The sequence below is a fragment of the Limanda limanda genome, chromosome 8 (genome assembly GCF_963576545.1).
Source record: "Limanda limanda chromosome 8, fLimLim1.1, whole genome shotgun sequence".
Lineage (NCBI taxonomy): Eukaryota > Metazoa > Chordata > Actinopteri > Pleuronectiformes > Pleuronectidae > Limanda > Limanda limanda.
In genome coordinates, this window is record NC_083643.1 from 1,547,075 (window position 1) to 1,570,292 (window position 23,218).

Sequence of the window (23,218 nt, forward strand, 5' to 3'; positions counted from 1 at the left end):
TCCTGCTCTGCAGTTCGACTCCTTCTGGATTTAAAATGATATCAGATCAGTTTTTCCTTTGAACTGGATCTATCACTTCACCACAGACCAGAGAAGAATGGAAACCAGTGAAATATGTGTCCCAGAAGCCAAACAATGAGCTAAAAGGAGAATTTATGCATATTAGACTAAAACATTTAAACTCAGTGTGACTCAAAGTTAACTTTCCTGCTCTGAGTACAAAGTTAAAAACATGGGAATACTCGTCCCTTCATAATAAAAGTGTTTGGTTCCCTGCCTGGTGTCATGTGGACACTGTCTCTGTTTGAACCGCACTACACATGACGCACGCACACACACCATATGTGCCCCCCCCCCCCCCCCCCCCGCCCCCCCCCCGCTGATAGTTGATGGAGGGCTGAGGTGGTTTGGTTCTGGTTAGTGATGTCAGAGGGGTGTATGACTCAGCCCTCAGTCTCCACCAATAGAAGGATTGTCAGCGTTCAACACCCATTTTTGAGGTATTGAGCTATAAAACCGGCTCCATGCATCCTCCTCTTCATTCCTGCTAATTAATCTGCTGCTGCTGCTTTTGGGACCAAACTCTGCTCTGAATATTAACTGAGGTCAGTGACTTTTATGATTCAAGTTCATCAGAACGTTAATATCATGCATGGAAATTAGACGTTATTCTGTGTGGTTCCTGTGCAGCCTCCCGTCGGCTCTGCACCCTGAGGAGGATTCTTCGGTTTCCAGAAGTTAAATATTCAGTCAGTTTGTTTGTTTCGGACGAGAGTCAGTTTGTGGCTTTGACTGTGAACTTCTTTCTGTTTAACAGGTTATTTATGATGATAATAACATGCATCAGTGATAATAGTCAAAGAAAGTTTGTTAGAAGTTTTTCTAAATCAACACAACAGATAAAGTGTGTTGGGATTTTGGAGCTAATCAAATAAAACATGTTGAGCATGAGCAGCAGGAACTTTAAGCCTAGAAATATGAATATTTGAATTCATCTTTAGGTTTTATCTTGTTTTAAGAAGAAAATGACAAATGAGAGGATTTTTTGCCCCTTTTTTTTCCAGTTTTGCATCAGTATCAAAGAGAGAATAACATAATCTGTTCTTAAGTTAATAAAGTAAAACCACACTGTGTGAATATGATGCTCATAATGCAGAATGTGCACTTGGGCTTATTTTATAGGCTGTTCATATATTATTATTAATTCATAGAGTATTTTATAGTATATTTTAAGTTATTTTAGGTTCCAGGGTTGTAAATAAACCGATTCTTGTTCCTCCTGCTCGGCTCCAGGATGGATGACAAGACGTACTTGGTGAAGATGAACGGGAACGGCGTCCACGGCAAAACCGCGCTCAACGCCAAAACCCTGGTCGGGACCGTGGTCAACGGGAGGGGGGGGCTGGGAAACGGCCTCAACCACGTCAGCATGAACGGCAGCTTGTACCCGGCCAAGGTGAAGAGCCGCCGGCAGAGGTGGGAGGTGAAGCCCTCCGAGATGGCCAACAACACGCTGAACCCCATCAGGAGCATCGTGGACGAGATGAAGCTCACACCCAACAGAGACAAGCCCATGATCGCCCTCTCCATCGGTGAGAAGGTTTCTGCTGAACCTCAGATCTTCACTTAGAGATGGATCACATCAGATGAGAAGAACCAGTTTCCTGAGACTGGAGACTCTGGATGATAGAAACCAGAGAAACCAGAGCTTTACTTCACACTGCTGCTATCGGATGTCTTTGTTTTATTTGATTAAATGATCATTGACCATATTTCCTGCACGAATGCATAAAACCTTTATTTCTCAATGTTTTCTTTTGTTGACTAACTTGTAACTGTGCCTTGACCTGTTCCCCAGGCGACCCCACGGTGTTTGGGAACCTGCCCACAGACCAGGTGGTGCTTCAGGCCGTGAAAGACGCCGTCGACTCGCAGAAATACAACGGCTACGCCCCCTCAGTCGGTGAGTCGCTCCGATCCGAAACATTAATCATCAGTCGATGTTTTTCCCAAACGCTCTGGCACAGATGCACGGAGGTGAAATGCGAGATAACGTAGTTTTACAGCCACAAAAGTGACTTTATTGGGACTTGTTGACAAATTGAGGGGCCAGAAATCCACTGGAATGATTGACAGTGATGTCTCTGTTTGCCTGTGGTCACCTGCAGGTTATCTGAAGAGCCGACAGGCCTTGGCCAACTTTTACAGCTGCCCCGAGGCTCCACTGGAGGCAGAGGTGCCGTCTCTTTATCCTCACGCACTTTTAAAATCACGTCCTCCCCCAAAAACCCAATGACATCGTGTGTTCCAGTGTCTGTGTTCTGAAAAGTGAACGTGTTCCTCCAGGATGTGATCCTGACCAGCGGCTGCAGTCACGCCATCGACCTGGCGATCAGCGTCCTGTGTAACCCCGGGGACAACATCCTGGTGCCCTGCCCGGGATTCTCCTTATATAAGACTCTGGCCATCTCCATGGGCATCCACGTTAAACTCTACAACCTGCTGGTGAGTAGAGGAACTGCGTCAGCGGACTGTTAACACAAACTTCTGTTGCACCGACACATTTAAACTACAGCTAAACTACAGCTGGATATCAGGCTCATGTGAAGGATAATGATGTTGTAATACTACGATAATAATGTTTTTGAGATTTTCTTGCAAATTTAGATTATATTATATCATCCTATCTATTTTATTGTATTCTAACAATACCATTACCATCATATCATCAGTACTATTACCATCATCTTGCCACTGCACCTTATCTACCTATTTTATTGTATTTTATCTTGTGCTTCTGTTTTTTTATTCTTTCTACCTCAATATTTTTTATTTTATTGTATTGTATTGTATTTTATTGTATTCAAATATACCGGCTGCTATGACAACTTAATTTTCCTTCGGGGATGAATAAAGTACTCTATCTATCTATCTATCTATCTATCTATCTATCTATCTATCTATCTATCTATCTATCTATCTATCTATCTATCTATCTATCTATCTATCTATCTATCTATCTATCTATCTATCTATCTATCTATCTATCTATCTATCTATCTATCTATCTATCTATCTATCTATCTATCTATCTATCTATCTATCTATCTATCTATCTATCTATCTATCTATCTATCTATCTATCTATCTATCTATCTATCTATCTTTATTCCTTTATTTGAGCCACAACGGGGAAATTTGCTCTATTTTTACAACTTTATTTACGACTTTAATTGCGTAAAGTTTTTACTCACGATATTAAATCCCTATTTTTCTTTGATGGCTCCAATACATGTTCATAAATATTGCATGAATGCAACAAAATCCCTCAATGCTTTGCAAGACATTTGGACCTGTGGCCATGGTTGGTATTGCAGGCCACTACATCACAGCAGAACGCAGCAGAATCCCCAGAACAAAGCACGACTTTGAGACAGTTTTAGACTTGTGGCCATCGTTGGTATTGCAGGTCACATCAGGTTCTCGGCAGCTGGAGTCTCTGTTCACCTTCTGTCCTCATCCTGACCAGCGTCGTGTTTGATTTGCAGCCGGAGAAGTCGTGGGAGGTGGACCTGCAGCAGATGGAGAGCCTGATCGACGAGAGGACTTCCTGTGTGATCGTGACCAACCCGTCCAACCCGTGTGGCTCCGTCTACAGCAAGGAACATCTGCAGAAGATCCTCAAAGGTCGGTTCAGACGTCCCTCAAGATCTCATCCATGTCAAATAACAAAAACACAACTTAGCTAATTTCTGCAGAACAATAACATATGTTTCATTCTGTGTTTTTTTCCCAGTGGCCTCCAGACACTGTGTTCCTATTCTGGCCGATGAAATCTACAGTGACATGGTGAGTGTGACCTCACACAGACACGAGTCACAACCACAGGATTCAAACATTTAACTCATAAAATCTAAAGTTCGGATTCTGAGAAAAAGGGAGATTTGTAACCGGGACGCTGTCGCCAGGGAAACAAAGAATTGGTGCGTCCCTGACATAGACTCTGTTAATAAAGATGGACGACATGAAAGCTCTGTCAAAGTGAAAGTGGATCTGGATCGCCCCCTGGTGGCTGCAGTACACATCGCAAACTTTACGAACATCTCAGTTTCTGTCCAGACAAAAAAACGCAGAACCTGTCAAACGTGAAAGAGACAAAACTGAAGATCCAAGAAAAAACGAATTCAGTCAAAAACGTGGACGTCAGTGTCGGCCTTGAAAAGTTTGTACTGGTCCAACGTCCTGGTCGTGCAAACATGCACACACACACACACACACACACACACACACACACACACACACACACACACACACACACACACACACACACACACACACACACACACACACACACACACACACACACACACACACACACACACACACACACACACACATGCAGGTGGAAAGTTTGCCAACTCATTATATAAGTGGACAAAGGGTCAGAGTTGAATCCAGTAGTTTTCCACTTAGAGATAAGAACTTTATTGATTTCACGTCGTTATGGCAGCAGAAAGTCAGGAGATCAAATGTTAACATGACAAAAGTTATCCTCAATATGAAAGAAAATCAGATACTCTTCCTTCTGTTTACATGTAACCGTTTAAGAACGAGTAAAAAAGACCATAAAACTAAGGAAAGTAAAGAACGTTTCTCTGCACAGAATAAAAATACGAAACCCAAAGCAACGTGTTTCACAAATAAATTCTATAAATATCCGGATTCATAATTCATAATCAAACATTCATCGTGATAATTATCAATATTTGTATCTTGATGTATTATTTTCCTCGAGCATCATGTCATGGCGTTTCCTCAGATCAGGTTTTATCGGTGTTTGGTGCGTTTGGAGGGTTGAGATGTTGTTGTCATAGCAACACGACGCCCCCTGCTTCTCATTGGGCGAAGTCCGGCCTATATGATGTGTGTATTGAAGCTGGTGTGTCCTTATGTAAGCAGGAGACACACAGGGTGGGGGGGTGTGTTCTCACTCCCAGCTTCACGTTGTGTTAAGTCGAACAAGCTGTTGCTGCCGAGGATCAACACAAACTTCACAGAAACGCACAAAAACCCAAATGCAGTTTCTCTCCAGGTGCATCAAGAGTCTGGAGACAGATTCATATTTTAAACTTTTTAAAAACTTCTTGCAGCAGATGTCGTGAGTCGGAAAAGTTTCGAGTCGGGGTTGTTGGGTGCATCCAGAGACCCCTCCCTCCCCCCCACCCCCCCCCCCCCTCCACTCCTTCACATGGATCCAAGCAGAGCACAATGACTCAGCACTTTTTCTGGCTACATGTGGTTGCACTTAACCCTGGTGATGGAGGAGCAGAGGGGCGTGTGGGGGGGCGGAGAGGCAGCTGAAGAGAGGGTTGGTGGTGGTGGTGATGGGCGGGGGGGCGTGGAGGTATTTCTTTTATGGCTGGAAGGAGCAACCCCCCCCCACCCCCCCGGCCACATCAGGAGCAAACTCACAACACGTCTGTGCAGATGTTTGTAAATCAGCTGTAGAGTTCCTCAGTTCTTTAGAGATATTTCTAACTTTTATTCAGTCCCATAGAAAACAAGTCTTGCTTTGTTACACCTCCATCCCTCCATCCTTTCTCTGATTCCTTTCTTCACCTCCACACTTTCTCCCTCTGTTCTTCCAGCTGTGGTTGTTGAGACACAGTTCATTTCCTCCACCGTCTCAAACCACTTCTCTCGTCTTATCTTCTTCTGATTCCTTTCTTACCAGATGTCAGCAACATTCTAACCAGGTACATCCCTCAGCTTTAAATAAAATCTAAAGATAAAGAACTATGTCATATTTTAGTGTCACCCTTTGCTTTTTTACTTTATTGGTTTACACAAAGATGTAAATCCTGATGTTCTCGGGTTGAGAGTGTTGAGGAGTCAGTGAGTTCAGGTTCAGATTCGACCTCAAGTGTTCGTGCTGTTTTACGTTTGGCTCGGCTCCGGGCTCGCTGTCCAAGATACTGTACGACCATAATGAGAAGCAGCTTTCTGTGGGGGGGGGGGGGCGAGGTTCCTGCACCATCTCCCGCTCTTTCTCTCTCTCTCTCTTCCCTCTAAACTTCCCTCGGTTCCACGTCGAGAGCAAATATCAAATTTCAAATATCTCAGGAGGAGATTCAGTCAACTCACTCACATGCTCGTTTTGTGAGTTACAAGATTATCAGGCGCTGAGAAAGTTATGTTTGTTAAAGAAATTATGAAGAATTTATGACGTTTTCTCAGACTCACTGAATCTTTATTTGTGTCACAGTGAGTTTCAGCTTCATTTACCATCTTTCTGTTTATTATTTTGGAAACTGAAAGGAGACATTCTGCTCATATTCAGGTTGATCGTTTCAATCAGTGCTCTAATGTTCAGGAAACTGTCCATCGCTGCAGCTCCTCTTTTCAGCCTCTGTCTCAAACACCTGGTTTAAGCTCCTGTCTCTTTAAGACCCCTCCCCCCTCAGTCTGCTCTGATTGGCCAACTGGCCTCACTCTGTTGTGATTGGTCAACCCTTTCCAGCTGTGTAGGAAATGTTGTGTTTCGGTTTGTTCCGTTCAGAAAAGTCAAGTTCTTTGATATTAACGTTTACTTAAAGTTTTTTCTCTCGTGGAAAAAATGGCCGCACCAAGTACGAATATATCTAATGGTCCCTCCTCCTCCAGGTGTTGCCCGGCATCAGCTGTCCGTCCATGGCGTCCCTCAGCAGTGACGTCCCGGTCATCTCCTGCGGAGGTCTGGCCAAACGCTGGCTGGTCCCCGGCTGGAGGATGGGATGGATCCTCATCCACGACCGGAACGACATCCTTGGACCTGCAGTACGTTACCAAACACACACACACACACACACACACACACACACACACACACACACACACACACACACGCACGCACACACACACACACACACACACACACACACACACACACACACACACACACACACACACACTCTCTTGTATTAAATGACACATGTGTCCTGCTACAGATTCGTCAGGGTCTGGTGAAACTGAGCCAGCGGATCCTGGGAGCCTGCAGTCTGATCCAGGGGGCGCTAGAGGGCATCCTCAACAACACGCCTCAGAGCTTCTACAACAACACCATCAGCTTACTAAAGGTACATCTGGGGATAATTAATGAGGATTAAGAACTTACATTAATATGCATCATAAGAGACGGATTCATGATTTGTCTCCTCAGTCGAACGCAGAGATCTGTTTCAACGAGCTGTCCACGGTCGCCGGCCTGAACCCGGTCAAGACCTCAGGAGCCATGTACCTCATGGTCAGTCACATGTGAACACGCATATATATGTTTTATGTCACGGTGAATATTGTAATTTGTGTCAGAGAGAATAATGTCTGATGTGGCTCTGCAGGGAATCTTCTGACGTCAGGTTCTAATCTCTAATCTTTACATTTAACAGCAGCGTGAAGTCAGAAACACACAAACTGAAACCTGAAAAGATGATGTTGAGTTACACACTGTGTCGTGCACGTGTGCAAAAGGAACTGGGAGAGTTCAAAGTCAAATGACGGAAGCCATACTTTAATAAAATCAGAGAAATAACACTGAGTTCATTGAATATGTCATTTTGAGGATTTCATTTCTAACAGTTTTTACGTTTTTATGTCGAATAGCTGATGAAAGTGTTTAATCCACAGAAGATTCGTAGATTCACCAGATGAGTCGACGTTAATGTGACTGTGTTTATGTGTGTGTGTGTGTGTGTGTGTGTGTGTGTGTGTGTGTGTGTGTGTGTGTGTGTGTGTGTGTGTGTGTCCAGGTGGGCATGGACATGGATCACTTCCCAGACTTTAAGAACGATGTGGACTTCACTGAGCGTCTGGTCACCGAACAGTCGGTCTTCTGTCTCCCGGCCTCGGTAAGTCCTCTCCTCCTCCGTCTCTTTGTCCTCTCCTCCTCCGTCTCTTTGTCCTCTCCTCCTCCGTCTCTTTGTCCTCTCCTCCTCCGTCTCTTTGTCCTCACATTGTGAGAACACAAGATGTCCTCATGCTCAGCGGTTGCACGTCCTGTCCTCTCGCAGGCGTTCGAGTATCCCAACTTCTTCCGCATCGTGTTGACGGTGCCGAAGGAGATGATGGAGGAGGCCTGCAGCCGGATCCGGGAGTTCTGCCTGTGCCACTACCGGCCCAGCAGCCGCGGGAGTGGCCAGGATCTGGACCAGTGAAGAAGACCAGCGTGGGCCAGAGGACGGACGGAGGACGGACGGAGGACAGACGGAGGACGGACAGAACCATGGTCACACTCACTCATCGTGTTTAATTCAAACCACAGATGGATGCGGGTCATGAAAAGTTAGAGAAACAAAGGCTCAGTCGTCCGATCAGGTTCAAATCCTCCAAGAAGACGAAGGAGAATAAATCCTCACGTGTTTAAAATGTAAACTGAGATTACCCCCCCCCCACATGAATCTGATGTCAGATCTGTTTTGATATTGTCGTCACCGTGGTAACGAGAAGCTGGTGAGCAGCGAATCATGATGTTCCATTCGTGCTGTAATTTTATATGTCAACCTTTGAAATGACAAAAACCTAATATTTATATTTTATATGAGCGACGTATATTAACCTCTACTGTTTTTTGTGTATTTATATAATTTGTGTAGCGCTTCGTGATGTAGCCTGTTTGAAATCAGCTCGATTCTTCTTTTACCTTTTGATACTTTTCTTCACTTTCTGATCGATAATTAGAGGAATTATTTTATATAAATATAAATAAATGTACAATATTCCTTTTTATAAACATTACGTATCTATAATCTTTTCTATACTTTGCTTGTGCTTGAAAATGAGTCTTTATCAAAAGTTTATCTGTATATTATTTGTATGTTAATTGTGTCATATTGAAAGTCATTTATACATTTTATTTAGTAGTTTTGTTGATAGTTGCTTAATAAAATAAACTTGTTGACATGACTGGTGTTGATTGATATAAGAAAAGATCATTAGAGAAACTTTGATACTGATAAACAGTGATTCACGTTCTCTGTCACTCTGACGGATTCCATCAGGTGTCGATGAATAAATATAATAGATAAGGTCGAATCATTTTTCATTAAAACATCACAGATGAGTCAGGAATATGTTTCAAATATTAATATTTCTGGTTAGTGGTTCATAACCCAACAAAGAACTCATTAAATTATGAAGAGGAACCAGATAAATGCGCGGATCCAGGATTCTTTGTTTGTTGTGTCTAACACAAGAAAATTGGGTGTTGTAGTTAAATAAGCAATAATTAAAATGACTGTATATGAAGGAATAGAGACATTAGAATGTGACAGAGGACAAATATGAATCTTCAGCTGCAGAATATCTCTCTGGACACTGGTTTATTTCAGGTCTTTGTGTAAATCTCTGTGACAACATGCTAGAGAAAAAGTACACACTAAAGAAACAACACTTAGAGTGAACAGGAACAAATCTCAGTGCGTTCAGAGGATCTATAAAGGTTTTAAGGACCCTCTCTGCAGGTTTGGGTCTCTGCAGGTTTGGGTCTCTGCAGGTTTGGGTCTCTTCAGGACCGGGTCTCTGCAGGACCGGGTCTCTGCAGGACCGGGTCTCTTCAGGACCGGGTCTTTGCAGGACCGGGTCTCTGCAGGACCGGGTCTCTGCAGGTTTGGGTCTCTGCAGGAATGGGTCTTTGCAGGACCGGGTCTCTGCAGGACTGGGTCCCATCAGTACCGTCCAATACTTTAATGTTCAGCTGACACTGTTGTACATTTGGCTAATTTATATACATGTAAAGTTTTGTGTTTCCCGAGAGCAAACTGCAGAGGAGAAGGAAACTCAATCCTCCAGAGTGGTCCCACGTGTTTCTGGGGGCCCAGCATGAGAAGCAGAGTGAGGATCCATATGTGTTCAGTCACGTGTGCAGTTACATAAGAATTAGATTCTCTTCTGAGGAGTGGAGATCCAGTCTGAAGGAAGAGAGACCTGCTGAACAGATTCTGATCACATGAGTCAGGATGGACATAAACACACTTCTAACTTCAAACTATTCAGTCTGTTACTTTGTCTTTTAAATGTCTTGTTTCCTGTTGGGGGGGTGTTTCATTACTGTTGTGCATGTTTGCTCTGAGTCTCATCCACATACACAACACAAATCTTCGTTTTATTTAAAAAAAAACTGCAGCCAGCCACCAGGGGTAACATTTTAAAAGAATGATATAATAATTATATTTTATGGGAACTCGACAATCCTCTGTCTGATTGTTTGGCACCAGTGGAAGTTTCTTCTCCACTGACTCACATTCTAGTTTCAATAATTATATCACCACAAACCAAATGACGCACAAGGATTTTGATACTTTTGTTCCCCGGGTCATTTGCAATATCCAATCTTTAAATATAGTAAATGTACTATACTGTAATGTCTCTCTAGTACTGTACTATATACTGTACATGTCTCTCCAGCTCCTGAACCACAGCCTGAAAGCAAACTGTGATTATATTCTAAATAAAAGCATAAATCCAACACAGTTAATCATGTAGCTGCAGAAGCTTTTTTGTTTTTTTAACATGAAGACTTCTGAGAATTTATTGTGTTATTGTTTTCCTAGAAATCCTCTGTATTTTAGTAACACAATGACACAACATCACCATCTAAAGGTGACTGGAGACATTACAGCAGAGTGTACTTCTCTTCACAGTGAACCTGCATGTGTGCGCATGTGTGTGTGTGTGTGTGTGTGTGTGTTTACACTTCACCCCTATGCCGGTGACCTTTGCAACAAGCTCCTCCTGACTTACTGAGTATACATATAAATACTGTGTGCCTTGCTCAAGTACTTTGAGTGTTGTCCAATAATTAACTTGTGCACTGATAAGAGCAGAGAGGGAGAGAACTATGAGGAACAAGGGAGCGGGTCAAAGACAGAAGGGCACGAGACACAGAAGCAGAGTCAGCAAAGAAAAAGGAAGGAGGTGAAGTCACGGCCGAGGGGAACGTGAGAGAAGAGGAAGCTCTGAGATATGAGCCTGTTGCTTCGTGGTGTGGTTTAATGTTCTCTGTGGACATGGAGGAGACGCAGGTGTCCCGGAGCTTGGAGCTGAGGGACGGATCCCTCATGCCCGTCCTGGGTCTGGGGACCTGGAAGGTAGATTCACTCACTCCTTCTTATATCTGTGCTCAGCTCTCAGCACCTTGTGTTTGCTCTGAGCTGCACTTTGGTCAAAAGGTTCTTTAGTGAATGAAGTCTTTCTAACGGGTGAATGATTGTGAGATTACTCCTCCAGGCTGCAGGGCTGTAGAAATGTTCTCAATAGAACTTAGGTTTTCATGCTCTTATCTTCAGGAAACACTTCCTCAGACTGTCGGTCGCTGCTGCTCCTCCTTTCAGCCTCTGTCTCAAACACTGGGTTTTAGCTCCTGTCTCTTTAAGGCCCGCCTCCTGATGAAGCTGCTCTGATTGGCCAGCTGGTCCACTGTGTTTTGATTAAGGTTAATTGGAGAATCTCCTGCTGTGTTGTTCATGTGTGACAGGAAACCTCCTCAGACGCCTGGAGCCAGGTCTGTGCACATCCTCTGGAGAGTCTGAGCACAGGAGGGGGGTTTCACAAGAGCATTTCACACAAAGAGACATTGAGAATAAGCAAATTAAATAGATTTCTAGGTCAATTAAAATAAAAGGGTCGACCAAATAGAATTCTACTTAAAAAAACATGTTAAACAAAGCAGGACATTAAATAAAACAGGGGAGACATATAGACTGGCTGATCAGATCATTTGGAAACAATAGGGGGAAACAAAATGCACAACAAATAAAACTTCATAAAAAGGAACCCCACCCGCCCCCATGCTGGTGCAGCACTTGGTCTGGTCCATTTTACCTGTCCTCTGTATTTAAACAAGCTCCGCCCTCAAACGCACACTTAGGTCGAACCAGGACAGATGCAGACGAAACGGTAATTTAAAGAAAACTGAGTTAATACAACTGATGAGGACAGAACTACTACTATTTTTTTAATTTCTCATGTTTGTTGTCTCAGTTTCAGTTTTATTTTGAAATCTGGTCTCCCTTCACTTCCTGGTGTTTCCTGCTTCCTTGCTCACCTGCAGCCGGATGTGTCCCACCTGAGTCCCTCCTCTTCCTCTGGATCTTCCTCCTGTTCCAATTCTCATCCTCTGGGAGTTTTCCAGACTTTTTCTTTACCAAACGTTCTTTTGAAAGATGTTGATGATTCTGCTTCTGCTTTAGTTTCCACTCATTCCATCTCATCTGCTTTGATCAGTTCAAAGACAAAGATATAAAAAGGACAAATCATACTTGTAATGGTGGTTATGGACTAAACTGTTTCCGGTCTTTATGGTGAACATGTGAACAGATGAGTTTGATAAATAACTTTAACCACGTTGGTTTAAGTGCTGATATATTGACCGTCTTTCCTAAACTCCAAATTCCCTTGATGAAGTGAAGCTGTTAATGGTTTGACTGTGTTTCCTTTGTTCCAGTCCTCCCACCTTCCTCAAACCTCAGTCCAGGGCGCCGTGGAGGCCGCCATCGCCGCCGGCTACCGCCACATCGACACGGCCTGGATGTACCACAACGAGGAGGCCATCGGGAAAGCTCTGCGCTCCAAGATGAAGCAAGGCGTCATCAGGCGACAGGACATGTTCATCGTCAGTAAGGTGGCTGCTGATCAATGATTATCATTATCTCATCACTACCTGTTTTGATTTGAATGCTTCAAATGCTTTCTTACATATTCTACTTGGGTTTATTTTGTTTCTTTAATTTCCAGCTGTGGATTACCCATCATGCAGCAGAGGACATCCCAGCGTGTCTGAACAAATCCCTGAAGGATCTGCAGCTGGACTACCTGGATCTATACCTCGTGCATTTCCCTGTCGGCCTGAAGGTCAGCATATGTATAGATCTATAGATATGTGTGATGGAATAATGATTAATGGGAGTTAAAGCTGCATTAAGTGATTCTTGACCACCAGGGGGCGGAAGGTCAAAGGTCAGACACTGTACAAATCTTTTGTCTCGAGCCTTAAGAGTTACTCATAGTCATCACAGGTTTGTCCACCTGCTCAAATTAAGTCATTTTACTCATTGTACAATATCAAAATATAATTTAAAGCAGTTTAAGAGTAATTTCTGGCTCCATGTGTTTTTAAACTTTGCTAAATTAATAATATGAAATATGGACGCGTGTTTCTGCCGACAAGCTTTTGTTAGAATTTAAAATGTCTCCACAGAAAGTGGGTGATGAGCTCTTTCCGAAGAAGGACGGAGAGTTACTGACGTCTGACATCGACTACCTGGACGTGTGGAGAGTAAGAACATGTGATCTCTCGTTTACATCTCAAAATATGAGTTGTAGTAATACAAATATACAGAAGAATAATGAAAATAAATAAATATATATAAATAAACCTTTCCTCCTCAAGGTGAGTTTAATTTTCTTGTTTAAAAACAGCATTCAATGGTCTGATAAAAGTTCTTCTTATGGACAAATGTGTTTGTTTAGTGTCTCATTAACAACATATGATTTCTAGTTCTGTTCCTGTAAAACAACATGTGACAGAACTGGTTGATCTGCAGCTGACACGTTGACACGTCTCTGTGTGTTTTCAGGGGATGGAAGCTCTCCAGGCCTCAGGGAAGGTGAAGAACATCGGAGTCTCCAACTTCAGCATCTTGCAGCTGGAGAGACTCCTGGCTCTGGGTCAGGTGCCCCCTGCTGTGAACCAGGTGCCGCCAGATCCTCCAGAAGCTTTCTGTCTGCACGGATCAACATCCACAGATCCTCGCCTCTAACTTTCCATCTCTGCAGGTGGAGCTGCATCCGTACATGGTGCACGCGGAGATGGTGGAGTTCTGTAAGTCCAGGAACATAACTCTGGTCGCCTACAGCCCGTTTGGTTCACCTGCACGACCCCCGGACATGTAAGACCCCCAGCATCACTGCGGTGCTCCTCAAAGTCAGAGGAGGCAACAGTTTCCTCAAATAACCAGGATGTGATATTAACACAAAAGACTCAGTTTGTCTAATCATTTTAAAAATACAAATACTTCAAATACCTACTGTATTTCCCTTAATTAATTGTTTGGTTTTGAGCTAAACAATATATTTGTTCCTCGTGCCATCATGCCTTCAGATTGTCATGAATAAAACTGTTGTGTGTTTTCTGTCTCAGGTTTAAAGGAGACACTGATCCTCACAAACTCCTGGACGACCCGGTCGTTACAGAAATTGCCAAAAAGCACAGACACAGCTCAGCCCAGGTCAGTGCAGGCGTCTGTACTGTGCGTACATGTATGTGTGTATGAATATATATGTGTGTATTACTTTGTCAGTAACAGTAGTGTTGTGTTGTGGCAGGTTTTGCTGAGGTACCACGTACAGCAGGGTGTTGCTGTTATTCCAAAGAGTGACAAACCTCATCGCATTCTCGAAAACACAAAGGTAATTTTCCTCGTTGTGGGACTAAAGGGTAAAAAATCAGCAAATATAGATGCTGCACATAATCTGTCATGTAATAATACACCAGTTTACTGACTACACTACACACATGAACACACAAAAAGCTGCCTGTGGAAGCAGTAACATGGTTAAACCAGCCTGTGTCCCTGTGCAGATCTTTGACTTCAGTCTGTCTGAAGAAGACATGACGGCTCTGAGGGCTCTGGACCGGGGGTGGAAGGCCTTCCTGTTCGAGGAGTGAGTCCACAAAACGTCCTGTGTAGCTTCAGCCTGGTGTTCGATGCAGCGAGTCACTGTGTGTGTGTGTCTGTTGTGTGTGTGTGTGTGTTTCTCAGAGTCAAGTCTCATCCGTACTATCCCTTCGTGTGAGGAGAGAAAAGACGACAAACTGGATCTTCACTCAAACCTTCACCTTCCAGAGACGTGTGATCTGATTTGAATCCACAGGAAACACTCAGTACGGCTCCTCCCACCAGCATCACACAGCTCCTCCCACCAGCGTCACACGGCTCCTCCCACCAGCATCACACACTGAAACCCTCCAGTGACTCTCTACCTGATGAAATGTGATGACAACTGTGAAGAGAATTCAGTTTACAAACATGAATGTAAACAAAATATAGATCAGCTCTTTGTGTGTTTCCCTGTTATGAATAAAGTCAAGTGTGTGTTTCTGTTGACACGAGATTGTTTTTAATTAAAAGCAGTTTGACAGTTGAGACACGTTTCATATTTTATTACAGTCAGTTATCAAAATGTGCCGGTTCGAGGCTGTTGATCCGGTTTTCAAACTGAACTTAGTTTGATTCATGTTGATCCTCGCTCGGCCCGACACACTTCAGTCCCTTCTCTCTCCTCCAGTAACCATGGGAACCAGGGCTAAGAAGTCGGATAGATAACGACTAAAAGACGGAACAACTCCGTCCACAGACAGTCAACTTCCTGTGTTGAGTAGGACAAAGGTCCTGAGAGGACAGAACACAGGAGAGAAGCCTGAGACATACGACCACGTCTCACCTCATTGGTCTCCACGTCCGTCCCTCAGGTTCTAGGATTCCCTGAGGGACGGGATGAGCTCTATTTAAAACTCTTCTTCCACCAGATCAGCTCTGGTTCTGGGTTCTGCTCCAGATCCTTGGAACGTTGGAGCTTCCAGTGAACCAGACTTCACTCAAACGGGTTTGGAGCAGAACCTCCTCAGGTCGTCAGAGGTTCCTCCTGCGCTGGTGTGATGAGCTGATGCTTCTGTCTGGACAAAGAGAAAAGTCCTTCGTCGTTACACAGGGTTTGATCTTCCTTTCACTCTTTGTCCCATCTTCTTCTTCTCCGGAGAGGATGATGATGATGATGATGATGATGATGATGATGATGTCGAGGGCTTGACGCTGCAGACGCACGCTGAGGCGCCTGCGATGCGTTTGGGGAGGTCGGGCCCTCTGGACCAGGACCCTCTGTCGGGGTTGTACACCTGCATGGCTCTGGAGAACACCATGCTCTCCCAGCTGTAGCCCCCCAGCACGTAGATCTTGCCGGCCCACACGGCGAGCCCCGCCTCGCTGTTGGGCAGCAGCAACGGCGCCACCCGGGTCCACTGGCCGCTGCGGGGGTCGTAGGACTCCACCTGCAGGATGTCGAAGCGCTCGGTGGTGTCCTCGTGGTCGTCGCTGCCCCCGATGGCGTAGATCAGGTGGTTGAGTGACGCCATGCAGTGCCAGCCGCGGGCCAGAGACATGGACTGGCGCTCCAGCCAAACCCCCCCGGCCTGGGAGGGGTCGTAGCTCAGGACCTCTCGGCGGTACGGGCCGATCTGGAAGTCATGGCCGCCGGAGATGTAGACCACCCCCTGGTGGACGGTCCCGGCGTGACCGTAGGTAAACCTGGAGAAACAGAATTAAACAAACTTTTAATGGGTCAAGCTGTTAAGATCAAAGGCAACACGAGCATGTTTCACCTTTTAGTCTTTTTAAAAGCACCTCAGAGCTTAATGGGTTTATATTTAACTTGTTTGGTCACTTGGGATAAAACTCAGCTCTTGAGAATATATGTTGATTATCTGGTTTCTTAATTTGTACTGAACAGAGGTGTCAAAAGTATTCACATCCATTACTCAAGTAGAAGTATAGATACTAGGGTTTAAAAGAACTTCTGTAGAAGTTGAAGTATCAACTCAAGCTTTTTACTTAAGTAAAATTGTAAAAATACAGGTTTCAAAACTACCTAAAGTATAAAAGCAAGAGTAATGTAAGGGGATTGTGTGTGTTTTTGAACGATGACAAACCGGAATGAAAACAAGCCAAAAGGAAATAGGAGTAACGAGGCTATTTTTAAAATGTAAGGAGTAGAAAGTAAAAAATACTATAAAAGAACTGAAGCCTCAGATCTTCTGAAGGGTTGGACACGTTTCCACCGACTGTAAATGTTTGGACCAAAGTCCCCCCCCCACTAACGAGCAGACCCAGCATGAGGTCTTGTTACCGGGACAGTTCGGCCACGTAGGACCAGCAGTCCTCAGCCGGACAGTAAAGCTCCACCGAGGACAGAGCTCCGGTGTCGTTCCTTCCACCCACAGCGATCAGACACTGTCCCACCGTCCCCAGGTAGAAGTCCACCCGCCGCTGGTTCATCGGCGCCCCCTGGAGGAACATCATACCGTCACTGTGTGTGTGACTCATCTGCTGAAACTCAAGCAGGAACTGTAAGCATTGTTGTGGTGAGGTACCCGGGTCCACTGGTTGTGTCGGGGGTCGTATCGGTACAGGAGGTTACAGGCAGCGTCTCCACCGTTGTCCCGGGACGAGCTGCCGCCGGCAGCGAAGATGAAGCCGCCGAGCACGGCCAGGCAGTGGTGGCTCCGCTGGCCCGGCAGCTCCGTCTCCACCGCCCACTGCTCGGCTTCACCGGCCAGACGGCAGACGTTAGCGCTCAGCTCCTCCCCGAACTCCGACACCTCGAGAAGCAAAGACGAGAAGAATGGAACGAGATTAAAGACTCAACTCAACTTGTGTGAGAGCTGGTTCAAACCGGAGATGTGTCTCAGTCACTACGTTTACATGATGGCAGAAACCCGATTTCGGCCGAAATCAGATTTCTCTATCCATGGGGGGTTAACTGCTCTATCTCAGGGTACATGGCACTGAGAAATCCGACTCTTGTCCGAAAGCATTTCATACCCTGCTACGATAGGTGGCGCTGTTTTCATTACAGCTAGTGGTGATCCAGCCATTTCCGCTTGACCTCGTCACCACTAGCAACACAAAAACAACAACAGCCTTCAACTCAGCATGCAAGAAAGATGACGAACGGAGAGCAAGGTGAAGCTACGTCCCTCTACATGATGTTGTGCATGTTTACTCTAGGAGTACTGCGAATGCGAACGGCGCATTTGATTAGAATGGTAATGGCGAGTGCCGGCCGGCACCGGACAGCGACATTTTATCTACGTGTCGACTCCCGGGTCACGGCCAGGGAGGGAGGGGGGGGGGGGGGGGGGGGCAGGATCTCAAGCATGCGCAAAGACGTCTTCTCCAGTTGTTGTCTAGCTTCCAGAGTTACATGCGCGCGTTGTCCGATATACAGCCAGATCCGATCTACTTATCTGGGGGTGGTTATCCGACTTCAGTCGGACACAAGAAATCTAGATTTGCGGAGTTACATGACATGGATCTTTGATTGAAACCGGACAACGCCAGAAATCGGGTTTCAATCGGACACATGTAACCGCAGTGAGTGACCTTTGACCAGTTGTACAAACAGAGTGAACCAGATATCTCACAAGCACCTTGAGGGAATCAGGACACTTGACAACCCGATGGAGAGAAATGAAACCCTCTATACCTCTCCTCCAATCAGCAGCAGCTGCTCCACGCCCCCCCTCAGCGCCGTGCGTCCTGTCTGCAGCAGCGGCTGAGCGCTGGGATTGGCGTGATACTCCAGAGCTTCCTCCACCAGCGCCTCGCAGCCAGCCCCCCCCGGCAGCAGCGACCGCACCGCCGCCAGCACCGGGTCGACGAGGTCGCCCGCCGGCATCAGAGGGAAGCGGATGTGGGCGAGCAGCTGGGAGGAGTGGGCCGTGCGCTCGGGCGTCTGGCTGAGCCACCGCATGGCGACCTGGAGCAGCGCCTGCTCGCTGGCGTGCTGAACCTGATGAGGAGGAAGAGGAGGAGGAGCACTGAGATTAAAGATGGAGGCTCCTCTCGCCACTTCTCTTCTCCTCCAACACGATGTGTGAACGTCACCTGGCTGCTGGCGAGGTAGGAGCTGAGTTTGTGCAGAGGGATGTTGAGCAGGAAGTCCCGGGTGAGAGAGAGCGTGGAGAAACGAGCGAGGACGAAGCGGTCGATGAAGGCGTCCAGGCGCTCCAGGCTGTAGAACAGAGCCAGCTCCTGCAGGTACAGGAAGTTGTCCTCGCTCACTTCCTGCTCCAGGTACTGACAGCAGAAATCCACCGCTCGCCACACCTGCACGACAGACAGGAAGTGATGAGTGGCGCCCGGAACTCCACAGAAACACGAACACTGACAAACATCAGTCTGATAACAACGACATTTACTTAACGTCTACTTTGATTATTTAGTTTGGCTCATGTTCCATCTGCTAACATGGAGGAGGTTCACTGCGACCAGCCACCAGGGGGCAACAGAGACACTTTGGCTTCACTTTCGAGGAGCTGGCATGTCGTCCATCTTGTGTCGTACACGTTAACAACACGTTTACAACACGTTAACAACACGTTTACAACACGTCAACAACACGTTAACAACACGTTAACAACACGTTTACAACACGTCAACAACACGTTAACAACACGTTAACAACACGTTTACAACACGTTAACAACACGTTAACAACACGTTAACAACACGTTAACAACACGTTAACAACCAGTGGAACAGGAAGTACCTGCAGCAGGTGAGCAGCTTCCAGCACAGAGTCGATGTTCCCTCCGTCCAATGGCAGCTCAGCGGTGTACAGGAAGTCGACCACAGCCTTCAGACCGGCGCAGGACAACCCCACCAGCTCCACCTGGGGGGGGGGGGGGGGGAGGAGCCCGGAGATATCAGGGCGACTCCAACATGAATGTTCTTCACGTTAAATGGAGGCGAGCAATGATGAACCGGGTGAAAACAAATGTTGTGACTTCACCTCCTCCTGATGCTCCTCCCTCATGCCCAAGGTGAACATGGCGTGGAAGTACGGGCTGGAGATGGCGAGCAGGGCGCGGTGAGCCGGGACCCGGTGGTCGTCGGCCACCAGCACCACGTCACAGAAGTGAGCGAGCTGCCGCTGCTCGTCCAGGCCGCGCAGAAGCTCCGCCCCCTGCTCCGCCCATCGGAACACCTGCAGCGCCGCCGGACACGGAAACACAACTCCTGCTTTTACTTATTCAAGGTTATTAGAAAATCACTACAAAGCAAATTCAGCGCAGAAGAAGAAGAGAGAGAGCTTTTAAAAAACATTATTTATTTAGATTAAAGGTTCATAGAAATAATTTTAGTGAAATAACTTTAATAAGATGTTTATGAAGCTTTAACGAGAAGTCAGTGACAGTCAGCATCTTTACTGAGGAACCACTTTAAAAATAACTCATTGGTATTTCACACGTTTAAATTTAAACACGTTCAGATACAGTGAAGAGGAAACTTGAGGATTTAACATCATTAGGTGAGATAATTATGGATTATCACACATTTTAACTCTAAATACCTGTTACCATGGTAACTAATAACCACAACGTAAGAGCCACTGTGTGTTGGGTTTGAATTTTGACTATTGCAGCTGAAATGGTGAAAATATCAAAACAAATTCCTGAAAACCATAATTTGGCAGATGTGTTTTGAGAAACGTTGATGTCACACACACACAGACACACACATAGACTGACAAACACACACACACACACACACACTGACCTTGGATGTTTCACTGATCCGCTGAGGCCGACTCACACGGCTTGTTTTGACATTGTCCATCACGTCCCCTCAGGTGGGCATCATCTAAAGTACACACACACACACACACACACACACACACACACACACACACACACACACACACACACACACACACACACACACACACACACACACACACACACACACACACACACAGAGTTAGAGCTCCAGGACTTCAGTGGACTTTACATAGACCTACATTCATTATTACCACATAATTACAACACTCATCTTTCTATGCTTATGGAGACATTTTGTCAAACTGTTTGCTCGAGAACCAACATCACACACACACACACACACACACTCTCTCTCTCGCACACACACACACACTACCTCTCTCTCTCACACACACACACACACACACTACCTCTCTCTCTCTCTCTCACACACACACACACACACACACACACACACACACACACACACACACACACACTGCCTCGCTCTCTCTCTCTCACACACACACACACACAAACACACACACACACTCTCTCACTCTCTCACACACACACATACACACACACACACACACACACTCTCTCACTCTCTCACACACTCTCTCTCACACACACACACACATACACACACACACTCTCTCTCACTCTCTCTCTCTCTCTCTCTCACACACACTCTCACACACTCTCACACACACACACACACACTCACACACACACACACACACACACACACACACATACAAACACACACAAACACACACACTCTCTCTCTCACACACACACATACTCTGGTCTCTCACACACACACAGATACAGAACGTGTGTGAGTGTGCGTGTGTGTGTGTGTGTGTGTGTGTGTGTGTGTGTGTGAACTGACCTCTCATGGAAACATCGTCTGTTTCACTCGTCTGTAACTCGCAGTTAAAACGTAGAAGAAGAAAAACAACACAAACCGGAAGCTTGAAGAGTGTTGTTGTGTTTGAGCTGTTTATAAACCGGTTTAATCACGTGACTGTTCACGCACACACACACACGTAAAAACCGTTTATAACACAAAACACAGAGCTGCACCACTTCCTGTTATCTGGATAAACAAACACACTTCCGCTTTCAGTTTTCAAAATAATTCCCTTTGATGTGTACCTCCCACAACTAAAACATTTAACTGACAATAAATAAAGACCGTAAGAATTTAATAATACTGACACCAGCAATAAAATCAAAGGGGTCATTATTCATTTAAAATTTAGTTTTTTAAGTTATTTCTTCTTGAAAATATCGTCAACACGTTACATTGCTGTTTTATTTTGAAGCTCAATGCTGCTTAAAGGACCAATCACAAACCAGAGCACATTCAAGACCGAACATGTCCTCAACGTTTCAAGAGATTTTCTACTATCATTATGTTTCTAAAGTACGGAAGAGGATTAGGGCCACTGTGGAAAAAATAAGTGAGTTCTGAGTTTAAACTCAGAATTCTGACTTTTTTCTCAGAATTCTGACTTTAATCTCAGAATTCTGACTTCTACGGAAGAGGATTAAAATGTAAAAAGAACAAGGACACAGTTCTGTATACATATATATATATATGAATATATATTTATATATATATTATAACATTAGTAGTAATAGTTGTAGTAGAAGTAGGTATTATTATCATTATTATTATTTTCTAAAGCAGAACTCGTAATATATAATTCACAATTAAAACATATATAGTTATTAAATAATCTGCAAAATCTGCAAAGTTAATCATATTTTAAAACATACATTAAAGTAATCACAGATTATTTTCAGACTGATATTTTTTTTCTCATCTACTCAGAAACACGTCCTCGAGCTCCAGGATGTTTCATTGTTATATGTTGATTTTTGTTATAATTTGGTTACAAACAGTTATGAATGTTTCCATGTTTTCACTGAAGTAGTTTTTACTGTGTGTCTAAAGAAATGAGTTTAAACTCAGTCTGATGGATCGAAGTTCACGACTCAGCTCTTTGAGTCTCAGACAGACTCATAATAAATAACCAGTCAGCTTCTCACCTTTCAGACACACGTTATGAATAAATGATAAATATATATGTAATCAACATGACAGTAAAATGGGTGAGGCTGTGAGTTTGTTGCGGACCAGCAGGGGGCGGGATGATGCAGTGATGGACAAGCTGCGGCCTCAGCACTCAGACTGATGATGTGACCTCTGACCTCTGTACTGTCTGACCCCCTCCCCAGCCTACACACATATATTGTAGTCTCTGTTTTGTAGTTGTACAGTTTGTATTGTATTGAATTGTAAAGTTGTATTTACATTATGCAGAATATACTTCATGTTAAAATATAAACACAGTGAAAGTGTCAGTTGGTGTTTTATTAATGTTATTAATGTTTCTCATTGATCATCATTAACAAACGTGATGAGTGAAAATGAAACTGTCTGATTCCTCTGCAGAGCTTTTGTCAAGTTCAACAATTTAGATCAGAAAAAACTGGAAGTGGTTGTTGTGCCTTCAGATTAAAACAGTTTAAAACGTGTCACAGAAAAAGGATGAGTCATGTATTTGACATTTTCTGGTATTTAAATCATAAAATATATACCTCTGCTAGTAAATTATAATTACGTTGTTAAATGTATAGTAAAGTAAAAACATTTCGACTTGGTGGGTGTATGAATCAACCTTTATTTTCCCGAGAGAAAGAAACAATCTACACACAAAGATCACAGTTGACATTTGATAATAAAATTCATGAACACACTCACATATCACATTGCCTCTTCAAAATTTTTATATTTATTCATATCAAGGATTCATATTTGAGATGTTTTTCATATTTCTGCTTCACTTTTCGAAT

The 23,218-nt window shown here is 44.6% G+C and overlaps 3 protein-coding genes across 4 annotated transcripts; 2 read left to right on the forward strand and 1 right to left on the reverse strand.

Moving 5' to 3' along the window:
- The first annotated feature begins 518 nt into the window (after positions 1 to 518).
- Positions 519 to 8,937, forward strand: tat (tyrosine aminotransferase). Of its 2 annotated transcripts, none has more exons than XM_061077334.1 (12): positions 519 to 605; positions 1,294 to 1,592; positions 1,859 to 1,963; positions 2,169 to 2,236; positions 2,347 to 2,505; positions 3,549 to 3,687; positions 3,797 to 3,849; positions 6,664 to 6,816; positions 6,987 to 7,115; positions 7,199 to 7,282; positions 7,785 to 7,883; positions 8,046 to 8,937. In XM_061077334.1, the coding sequence occupies exons 2-12, from the start codon at positions 1,295 to 1,297 to the stop codon at positions 8,187 to 8,189; spliced, it is 1,431 nt and encodes a 476-aa protein (XP_060933317.1). In that variant the 5' UTR covers positions 519 to 605; position 1,294; the 3' UTR covers positions 8,190 to 8,937. The 2 variants fall into 2 exon arrangements, with proteins under 2 accessions (XP_060933317.1, XP_060933318.1); XM_061077335.1 differs by lacking the exon at positions 8,046 to 8,937 and adding an exon at positions 7,988 to 8,033 and having other exon boundaries at positions 7,785 to 7,918.
- Positions 8,938 to 10,810: 1,873 nt separating this feature from the next.
- Positions 10,811 to 15,174, forward strand: zgc:56622 (uncharacterized protein LOC326033 homolog). The gene is made up of 10 exons (XM_061077341.1): positions 10,811 to 11,120; positions 12,476 to 12,652; positions 12,766 to 12,882; positions 13,229 to 13,306; positions 13,608 to 13,724; positions 13,807 to 13,919; positions 14,171 to 14,258; positions 14,356 to 14,439; positions 14,612 to 14,694; positions 14,793 to 15,174. Exons 1-10 carry the CDS (start codon positions 11,025 to 11,027, stop codon positions 14,824 to 14,826), a joined length of 987 nt encoding a protein of 328 aa, XP_060933324.1. The 5' UTR covers positions 10,811 to 11,024; the 3' UTR covers positions 14,827 to 15,174.
- klhl36 (kelch-like family member 36) lies at positions 14,953 to 21,442 on the reverse strand. The gene is made up of 9 exons (XM_061077318.1): positions 21,246 to 21,442; positions 20,367 to 20,450; positions 19,600 to 19,794; positions 19,357 to 19,479; positions 18,693 to 18,914; positions 18,292 to 18,597; positions 17,177 to 17,404; positions 16,933 to 17,090; positions 14,953 to 16,334 (listed from the first exon to the last, which is right to left on the reverse strand). Exons 2-9 carry the CDS (start codon positions 20,424 to 20,426, stop codon positions 15,734 to 15,736), a joined length of 1,893 nt encoding a protein of 630 aa, XP_060933301.1. The 5' UTR covers positions 20,427 to 20,450; positions 21,246 to 21,442; the 3' UTR covers positions 14,953 to 15,733.
- Positions 21,443 to 23,218: the final 1,776 nt, after the last annotated feature.

Bases quoted from the DNA above. Each gene is read 5' to 3' on its own strand.
- tat (XM_061077334.1), top strand. From the start codon at position 1,295: ATGGATGACAAGACGTACTTGGTGAAGATGAACGGGAACGGCGTCCAC. The intron at 3,850-6,663 runs GTGAGTGTGACC...CTCCTCCTCCAG, and splicing joins ATGAAATCTACAGTGACATG to GTGTTGCCCGGCATCAGCTG. The intron at 6,817-6,986 runs GTACGTTACCAA...GTCCTGCTACAG, and splicing joins ACGACATCCTTGGACCTGCA to ATTCGTCAGGGTCTGGTGAA.
- zgc:56622 (XM_061077341.1), top strand. From the start codon at position 11,025: ATGTTCTCTGTGGACATGGAGGAGACGCAGGTGTCCCGGAGCTTGGAG. The intron at 12,883-13,228 runs GTCAGCATATGT...ATGTCTCCACAG, and splicing joins ATTTCCCTGTCGGCCTGAAG to AAAGTGGGTGATGAGCTCTT. The intron at 14,259-14,355 runs GTCAGTGCAGGC...GTGTTGTGGCAG, and splicing joins ACAGACACAGCTCAGCCCAG to GTTTTGCTGAGGTACCACGT.
- klhl36 (XM_061077318.1), bottom strand. From the start codon at position 20,426: ATGGACAATGTCAAAACAAGCCGTGTGAGTCGGCCTCAGCGGATCAGT. The intron at 18,915-19,356 runs GTACTTCCTGTT...TCTGTCGTGCAG, and splicing joins AAGCTGCTCACCTGCTGCAG to GTGTGGCGAGCGGTGGATTT. The intron at 17,405-18,291 runs GTATAGAGGGTT...TTGCTTCTCGAG, and splicing joins TGCTGCTGATTGGAGGAGAG to GTGTCGGAGTTCGGGGAGGA.